This window comes from Chiloscyllium plagiosum, chromosome 19 (assembly GCF_004010195.1).
Source record: "Chiloscyllium plagiosum isolate BGI_BamShark_2017 chromosome 19, ASM401019v2, whole genome shotgun sequence".
NCBI classification, from domain to species: domain Eukaryota; kingdom Metazoa; phylum Chordata; class Chondrichthyes; order Orectolobiformes; family Hemiscylliidae; genus Chiloscyllium; species Chiloscyllium plagiosum.
This window is the reverse complement of record NC_057728.1, coordinates 12480531-12489891: the sequence shown is the minus strand read 5'-3', so window position 1 is coordinate 12489891 and position 9361 is coordinate 12480531. Positions and strand designations below refer to the sequence as shown.

The following is a 9361-nucleotide window of genomic DNA, read 5'->3' as shown; positions in this document are numbered from 1 at the left end:
TCGCGGTGGGGGATGTGGGGTGGGAGGGGGGGAGGGTGATATGGGGCGGGGGAGGGTGATATGAGGCGGGGGCGGGACAGGAGCCGCTGGGGTCGCGGCCCTGGGACCGCCTCAGGGCCGATGCCGGCCAGCGAGCCCGGGGCCCTAGGCCCTCTATGGCCACCTTAGCCACTCACCTGGCCGCTCGTACAGCAACATGCTGACCAGGTTGTCGAGCAGCTCCAGGATCTGATGTTCCGTCAGGTACTCGGCCGCCTCCCGCTCCAGAGGGGACGCCATGTCAGTCCGTCAGCGGTAAACAGGCATTGTCACCATGGCAACCGGGTCAGGGGCGGGCGGTGGGTCACCATGGCAACTGGGGCAGGGATGGGCGGGGCTCACGATGGCTACCGGGGCAGCGGAGGAGGGAGGGTCACCATGGCAACCGGAGCAGGGGCAGTGGAAGTCTGTGGCAGGGCCAGAGGCGGGCGGAGGGAGACCCAGCGGCGGAGAATGGGCTGTAATGGCGGGGAGGCTACAGGGTGCTGAGGCAGATGAGGATGGTGAGGGAATGGAAGAGGGTTGGGGGGGGTGGTGGGGGCTATGCCCAGGAAAGACCCAGCTCCTCGGGCTGTCTTTAATCCCCTCCCCACCCAAGAACAGAGCTCCATCCTCCTCCACCATCTCCTCACCCTCTTCATTATCCTCCATCCCCATCCCATTTCATCTTCCTCACCATCCTCCATCTCCTCCTTCTCAACTATCCCCCCATCTTCCAACCCCTCACTATCCTCCTCCTCAACCATCCTCCTCCATCGTCTCAACCATCCTTCTCCTCAACCATCCTCCATCCCCTCACCATCCTCCGCTTCCCCATTCACATTGTTTTCTTTGCCAACATCCTGAACAATGAAGCTGCCAACAGAAATCTTGCCAACTTCCCGAGCATCTTTATCCACCAATGCATTCAGACACTCAAAGACTCGGAGGAAAAAGAAAACAGTGAAAACTGACACTTCAGATACATAAATCCAAACTTGTGCATATTTTTCATCAATCTATACACACATGTTTTGACATACCTTTGAAGCAGGTGGGACTTAAACCTGGGCTTTCAGCCTCAGAGGCAGGCACACTACCTCCCCTCCTATCTTTGTGTAATTGGAGGTCCAGTATTTTCATTTCTGAGTATTATGGTTTAGAGTAAATTATTCATCCTTCCGTCTGTCTGATAGGTGCCCCTCCCTGCATGTCCTCACCTTCCAATGGATCACTATTTCAATGACTGCAGCATGGTTTCTGGAAGAGATTACAGATAGTTATTCAAGCTTCGGCACCTTTAGCCAGATATCTGATCTTCAAAGGCCCAGCTTTGGATTGGATGGTCAGAGTCTGCACTGGCAGGCTGAAAGACAACAGCAAAGGCACTGGCAGAGTAGCAGACATGGGAGTGAAACATGACTATCTCCTCATGTCTGAAAATAGACTTAAAGAACGTTAAGGCCATTGACTTCCAGAAAATGTCAGATACTGGATCCGATGAGTAGGTAATGAAATAACTAATGAAATTAATGAAATGAAAGGGACCTGGGTTCGATTCCTGCCTTGGGTGACTGTCTGTGTGGAGTTTGCACTTTCTCCCCGTGTCTGCGTGGGTTTCCTCCGGGTGCTCCGGTTTCCTCCTACAATCTAAAGATGTGCACGTCAGGTGAATTGGCCATGCTAAATTGCCCATAGTGATAGGTGCGTTAGTCGGGGTAAATGTAGGGTAGGAGAATAGGTCTGGGTGGGTTACTCTTTGTAGGGTCGGTGTGAACTTATTGGGCTGAAGGGTCTGTTTCCCTACTGTAGGGAACGTAATCTAATCTAAAAACTCAACTGTCCGATAGGTGAATTTCTAGCCCAATGCATTATGCTTGGTAAGGGCACTCCCGTGTAAGGTGACTAATGTGGCAAATTTACTTTCATGGGGATAAAATCATACTTCATGATTTCTTACTCTTTTAAATAAAAAAAACAGTGAACTAGTTATATCCTGTTCTGCAGTTATTAATGTCCCATATGGCAAGAACTAGACAATGAGATTATTGACAAGGTTTCTGCAGGGACTTTTAATTATCTTTTTGACCACTGCAGTTTACAGGTTGAACTGCCAAAATATTGCAATAAATTGCACTTATCACATACTAGCAGGAAGGTAGCTTGGCTGGTTGGATGGCTGGTTTGCAATGCAGACTGATGGCAACAGTGTGGGTTTGATTTCTGTACCAGCCGAGGTTACAATGAAGGACTCTCCTTCTCAACCACTTGCTTCAACTGAGGAGTGGCAATGCTCAGGTTAAACCACCACCAGTTTTCTGTCTCAAGGGACCATGGCGACCTTACCTTTGCAGCACAGTGCAGAGTACCATATGACAGAAAGGATATGAATGCATTGGAGAAATTCACAAGAATAGTTTAAGTGGAACAGTTGAGAAAAGAAGGGAGTCAAACAATTAGGGCAGGCAGGGACAAAGCAGAGAACAAGGTAGGATAAATTAAACTGCATTTATTTCAGTGCAAGAGGCCTAACAGGGAAGGCAGATGAACTCATGGTATCGGGATATCATAACAATCATAGAAACGTGGTTTAGAGATGGACAGGACTGGCAGCTTAATGTTCCAGGATACAAATGCTGCAGGAAGGATAAAAAGGGAGGCAAGAGAGGAGGGGGAGTGGCGTTTTTGATAAGGGATAGCATTACAGCTGTACTGAGGGAGGATATTCCCGGAAATACATCCAGGGACATTATTTGGGTGGAACTGAGAAATAGGAAAGGAATAATCACCTTATTGCGATTGTATTATAAACCTCTAATAGTCAGAGGGAAATTGAGAAACAAATTTGTAAGGAGATTTCAGTTATCTGTAAGAATAATAGGGTGAGTATGGTCAGGGATTTTAACTTTCCAAACATAGACTGGGACTGTCATAGTGTTAAAGGTTTAGATGGAGAGGAATTTGTTAAGTGTGTTTTCTGATTCAATATGTGGGTGTACCTACGAGAAAAGGTGCAAAACTTGACCTACACTTGGTAAATAAGACAGGGCAGGTGACTGAGGTGTCAGAGAGGGAGCACCTTGGGGCCAGCGACCATAATTCTATTAGTTTTAAAATAGTGATGGACAAGGATAGATCAGATCTAAAAGTTGAAGTTCTAAATTGGAGGAAGGCTAATTTTGATGGTATCAGGCAAGAACTTTCAAAAACTAATTGGGGGCAGATGTTCGCAGGTAAAGGGCTGGCTGGAAAATGGGAAGCCTTCAGAAATGAGATAATGAGACTCCAGAGACAATATGTTCCTGTTAGGGTGATAGGAAAGGCTGGTATGTGTAGGGAATGCTGGATGACTAAAGAAGTTGAGGGTTTGGTTAAGAAGAAAGAAACACATGTCATGTTTAGACAAAATAGATTGCGTGAATCCTTAGAAGAGTATAAAGGCAGTAGGAGTATACTTAAGAGGGAAATCAAGAGGGCAAAAAGGGGATACGAGATAGCTTTGGCAAAAAGAGTTAAGGAGAATCCAAAGGGTTTTTACAAATACATTAAGGACAAAAGGGTAACTCAGAAGAGAATTGAGCCCCTCAAAGATCAGCAAGGCGGCTTTTGTGTGGAGCCGCAGGTGATGGGGAGATACTAAACGAATATTTTGCATCAGCGTTTACTGTGGAAAAGGACGTGGAAGATATACATTTCCAGGGAAGGTCCTAGGGAGTGTTGCTGAACAAAGAGACCTTGGAATGCAGGTTCATAGCTCCTTGAAAGTGGAGTCGCAAATAGATAGGATAGGGAAGAAGGCATGTGGTATGCTTTCCTTTATTGGTCAGAGTAATGAGTACAGGAGTTGGGAGGTCATGTTGCAGCTGTACAGGACATTGGCGAGGGTACTGTTGGAATATTGCATGCAATTCTGGTCTCCTTCCTATCGGAAAGATGTTATGAAACTTGAAGGCGTTCAGAAAAGATTTACAAGGATTTTGCCAGGTTTGGAGGATTTGAGCTATAAGGAGAGGTTGAATAGGATGGGGCTGTTTTCCCTGGAGCATCGGAGGCTGAGGGGTGACCTTATAGAGATTTATAAAATCATGAGGGGAATGGATAGGATAAATAGACAAAGTTTTTTCGCTGGGGTGGGGGAGTCCAGAACTAGAGAGCATAGGTTTAGGGTGAGAGGGGAAAGGTATAAAAGAGACCAAAGGGGCAACTTTTTCACACAAAGGGTGATACGTGTATGGAATGAGCTGCCAGAGGAAGTGATGGAGACTAGGACAATTACAACTTTTAAAAGACGTCTGGATGGGTATATGAATAGGAAGGGTTTGGAGGTATATGGGCTGGGTGCTGGCAGGTGGCACTAGATTGTGATGGGATATCTGCTCGACATGGACCGAAGGGTCTGTTTCCATGCCATACATCTCTATGATTCTATGACTCTAAACAAAATGTAGGGAAGTAGATGGTGACATCTTGAAAAATGTCCATATTACAGAGGAGAAAGTGTTGGATGTCTTGAAACACATAAAAATGGATAAATCCCCAGCACCTGATCAGGTGTACCCGAGAACTCTGTGGGAAGCTAGGGAAGTGATTGCTGGGCCTCTTGCTGAGATATTTGTGTCATCGATAGTCACAGGTAAGGTGCCGAAAGACTGGAGGTTGGCTAATGTGGTGCCACTATTTAAGAAAGGTGGTAAGGACAAGCCAGAGAGCTATAGACCAGTGAGACTGATGTCGGTGGTGGGCACGTTGTTGAAGGGAATCTTGAGGGACAGGACGTACATGTATTTGGAAAGGCAAGGACTGATTAGGGATAGTCAACATGGCATAGTGCATGGGAAATCATGTCTTACATACTTAATTGAGTTTTTTGAAGAAGTAACAAAGAAGATTGATGAGGGAGGAGCAGTGGATGTGATATGTTTGGCTTCAGTAAGGCATTCGACAAGTTAGCAAGGTTAGATCCATGGAATACAGGGAGACCTAGCCATTTGGATACAGAACTGATTCAATGGTAGAAGACAGAGGATGGTGGTGGGGGGTTGTTTTTCGATTGGAGGCCTGCGACCAGTAGCGTGCCAGAAGGATCGGTGCTGGGTCCATTACTTTTCGTCATTTATATAAATGATTTGGATATGAACATAGGAGATATAGTTAGTATGTTTACAGATGACACCAAAATTTGAGGTGTAGTGGATAGTGAAGGAGGTTACCTCAGATTACAACGGGATCTTGGTCAGATGGGCCAATGGGCTGAGAAGTGGGAGATGGAATTTAATTTAGATAAATGTGAGATACTGCATTTTGGGAAAGCAAATCTTAACAAGACTTATATACTCAATGTTAAGATCCTAGGGAGGGTTGCTGAACAAAGAGACCTTGGAGTGCAGGTTCATAGCTCCTTGAAAGTGGAGTCGCAGGTAGATAGGATAGTGAAGAAGGCATTTGGTATGCTTTCCTTTATTGGTCAAGAGGTTTGAGCACAGGAGTTGGGAGGTCATGTTGTGGCTGTACAGGACATCGGTTAGGCCACTTTTGGAATGTTGCGTGCAATTCTGGTCTCATTCCTTTTGGAAGGATATTGTGAAACTTGAAAGGGTTCAGAAAAGATTTAGAAGGATGTTGCCAGGGTTGGAGGATTTGAGCTATAGGGAGAGATTGAATAGGCTGGGGCTGTTTTCCCTGGAACGCTGGAACCTGAGGGGTGACCTTATAAAATCATGAGGGGCATGGATAGGATAAGTAGATAAAGTCTTCCCTGGGGTGAGGGAGTCCAGAACTAGAGGGCATAGGTTTAGGGTGAGAGGGGAAAGATATAAAGAGACCTAAGGGGCTACTTCTTCACACAGAGGGTGGAACGTGTATGGAATGAGCTACCAGAGGAAGTGGTGGAGGCTGGTACAATTGCAACATTTAAAAGACATCTGGATGGGTATATGAATAGGAAGATTTTGGAGAGATATGGTCCATGTGCTGGCAGGTGGGACTAGATTGGGTTGGGATATCTGGTTGACATAGACAAGTTGGACGCAAGGGTCTGTTTCCGTGCTGTACATCTCTATGACAAGAAACTTCATTTCTGAGGAAAGACTGGAAAGTTGGTAGTGTTTCCTTTGCAGGTAAGAAGGCTAAGAGGAGATTTGATAGAAGTTTTGAAAACCGTGAGGGGTCTGGGCAGAGTTAATGGGGAGCAACTGTTCTGGTTGGTAAATGGATTGGGAGTCAGAGGGCATAGTTTAAAAGTGTTTTGTAAAAGAAGCAAATGCAAGGTGAGAGAATATTTTTCACAATGTGTCTACTTAGCATCTGGAATACACTGCCTCCAGTGTGGTGGAGGGAAGATTGATTGAGGCATTGGATGAATATTTGAAAAATAAACAATGTGCAAGGTTACTGGAAAAAGGCAGGAGTTTTGCAGTATGAATATTCTCAGAAAGCAAATGGCCTCCTTCTATACCAGGATAATTCTGTAAATTTGTGCATTCATGCCCACAAAGCAAGATTGCTAAACAGGCAGCTAAACACGGGTTCCCAGTTTTAAAAAAAAATGATTATAACACAAGTTTGAATTATCCTCAGTGTTGATATAGGCGGGAGTGGGTACTGCAGATGTTGGAGATTAGAGTCAAGATTAGAGTGGTGCTGGAAAAGCACAGCAGGTCAGGCAGCATCCGAGGAGCAGGAGAATCGACATTTCAGACAAAAGACATTGATATGTCTATGATCTAAACAGAACTGTATGAGTGTTATGCTGTGGTTACAACTTGGAGAAAATGAGGACTGCAGATGCTGGAGATTAGAGTCCTGAGTGTGGTACTGGAAAAGGAATCCTGAAGAAGGGCTTATGCCCGAAACGTCGATTCTCCTGTTCCCTGGATGCTGCCTGACCTGCTGCGCTTTTCCAGCAACACATTTTCAGCAGACATTGACTCCAACCCCCTAAATATAGTCAATGGTTTTTTCTGTTTCTTAAAGCTACTTAATGTGACCTTAAAATAGATCTCTGAACACTGGAGGGGGCAAGCGGTCATGAGCACAAACCTTGGTGTTTGACCCGTTGATATGTGCACGCCTGTGGTTTTGCTCCGAATGAAATCGAAATAATGTGGAAGTTGCCTCTAGTTGTTCAGAAACGTGCATACAGTGTATTGGTATTGACTGGTTAGATGGAGTCCAGCCTCTGCACTTGTAGATACCAGACAGAAATAGCAGGATGGCTCAGTGATTAGCACTGCTGCCTCACACCACCAGGGGCCTGAGTTTGATTCCAACCTCAGGTGACTGTGTGGAGTTTGCACATTCTCCCCGTATCTGCGTGGATTCGCTCCGGTTTCCTCCCACAGTCCAAAGATGTGCAGGTCCGCTGATGTGGCCATTCGGTGCTTAAGGGGAATGGGTCTTGGTGGGTGACTCCTCGGAGGGTCGGTGTGGACTGGTTGGGCCGAAGGGCCTGTTTCCACACTGTAGGGAATCTAAAAATAAAATCAATGTTTATAGCAGTCTGGTTTTGCACAATTTGCCTAAACAAATGAGATACAGAGCCGGTTCTCTGTCGCTTTATATATTTTTTCTAATCATCCTATTCACATCTCCGGAGCAGATGGAATCTGAACTAGTCCATAGATAGGGACACCACAGCCGCATGAGCAGCTCTTCCCTGTTGCTTTTTCAGGCCGCTGAGAGATAACTCGCAACTTCCGGGTTTCGGTGTGAGTGAGATCGCTGGGCGCTGCTGTACACAGCTCCCTGCAGCGGCTAATGTCTTGAGTGTTTGTCATCCAGGAGCCAAATCCCAACAGGCTGAACACTCAGAACCATACTGCAACCAAACTCGAACCAAGCCATTCTCACATCCGTCCATCCACTTTGGAGAAGCTGCCATGCAGTTGTCATTTGTACCTTAATTCCAGTCCTGGTCACTCACTCCCAGGGGTGTCTGGTCATGTTGTTCAGGACAGTCTGAGCTCTCCTGCTCCCAGGCTTGGGGCACAGCTCCCCAGCTTCCTTCGCTGCTCTCAGACTCTCAGCACCAATAACAGGCTTCTGTGCTGTCTTAAGAGTCACCGGGAGGGGAACCTGACGATATCAGGTCTTTCGTCTCAACTCAGTTCCTGATTCCAATATTGAGCTGTGGAATATCTTGCTGCGTCTGCTCTCTGTCTTTGCTTCTCATTCAGTCGTTCTGAGCAGCACACTAATCTATTTTGTTGACAGGCTGAGGAAAACTGATCCTTTCTTGATAGTGTACTTCATTTGTATATTTTCTGTCACGTACTTTTTCTCCTAAGCCTTTTCCGGGGTTACTTTCGCCCCTGCACGCTCCAGCTCACATGCTCTTTGTTGTGAGTTGTGCAGCACCAAGTGCCGCCCTCCATCCGAAACCTGCTTCCTGAGGGAACTTTGCAATCAGACTTCTCACTGTGAGCTGCCTATTAAGTGGCCCTGCTCAGGACTAACGCTCCATCGTAGCCTTGGACGTGACTCATTCAGTTTTCACTTACTATTCTGTATTCGGTGGACGTGAAAAGCCAATCACATTCGTAAACCATTCTGACGAAGGGTCAGTGGAGTGGAACTCAGTTTTTCTCTCTCTCTGTAGATGATGAGTTTCTCTCGCGCTTTCTGCTTTCGTTTGAAATCGCTAGCATCCACATCTCTTTGTTATGACATTGAAGTTTTTTTTGCCTGTTCAAAAGTGTTAATTAGGTATAACTCCTTTTAAACAGAAAAACCAAGGCAAGTAGCCAAACGTGCAAGTAAATCTGCAGTTTTTGACTTTTTGAAAGGAAAATCTCCCCTGCCTTTTACTATGCACTGTAGATTAGTCACCATTTCATTTGTGATAAATTACATCTAATATTAAAATATTTGTCATTTAGTAAATTAGAATGATTTTGGTTACTGCTGTTTCCAACCACGGCTAATGTGACTGCACAATTGTTCAACAATTCCTTTATCTAAAAATTACCTATGAGCAGGGATGGTACAAACATTAGGTAATCCAGACACAACAGCATAAATTGCTGGAAGATTTTAGCAGATTATAAATGTTGAAGCCACATCCACAAAGCAAATGATTGCTGTCATTTCTTCAACATGGTCTATATCTGAAGCAGCATCTATGAAGAGAAATCAGAATTTATCATTGAGGGTCTGGTGACCCTTCCTCAGAATGTAATTCTTCAGAATTAGGTAATCCAGGCAATTGTGAAGGGCAGCAAGATTTGGAGGATTGGGATTGAGGCAAAAAGAAACAGAACTGAAACTACACTGAGCTTTTAAATGATAGTAAGAACTTTCCACACTCATTGAAATTAGTTTAAAGCTCTATTTTGTTTCAGTTCAG

General features: G+C 45.3%; 1 protein-coding gene and 1 long non-coding RNA gene across 5 annotated transcripts in view; both read right to left on the bottom strand.

The window, feature by feature from the left end:
• The window catches only part of si:dkey-42p14.3 (EF-hand calcium-binding domain-containing protein 10), a 74207-nt gene extending 73538 nt beyond the window's left edge, over positions 1–669 (bottom strand). For 2 of the 4 annotated variants that reach the window (XR_006314446.1, XR_006314445.1), the window contains exon 1: positions 177–669. Coding sequence is in view for 1 of the 4 variants with exons in the window: in XM_043709127.1 (XP_043565062.1) it covers positions 177–279 (103 nt within the window). In the remaining 3 variants the exon portion in view is untranslated. The remainder of the gene's footprint in view (positions 1–176) is intronic. The other 2 variants (XR_006314447.1, XM_043709127.1) reach the window with 2 other exon arrangements.
• A 504-nt stretch (positions 670–1173) lies between these two features.
• Positions 1174–8472, bottom strand: LOC122559525. Its single transcript, XR_006314448.1, has 3 exons — positions 7915–8472; positions 7057–7487; positions 1174–1278 (listed from the first exon to the last, which is right to left on the bottom strand). It is a non-coding gene; the product is annotated as an uncharacterized LOC122559525 (long non-coding RNA).
• Between the last annotated feature and the right edge of the window lie 889 nt (positions 8473–9361).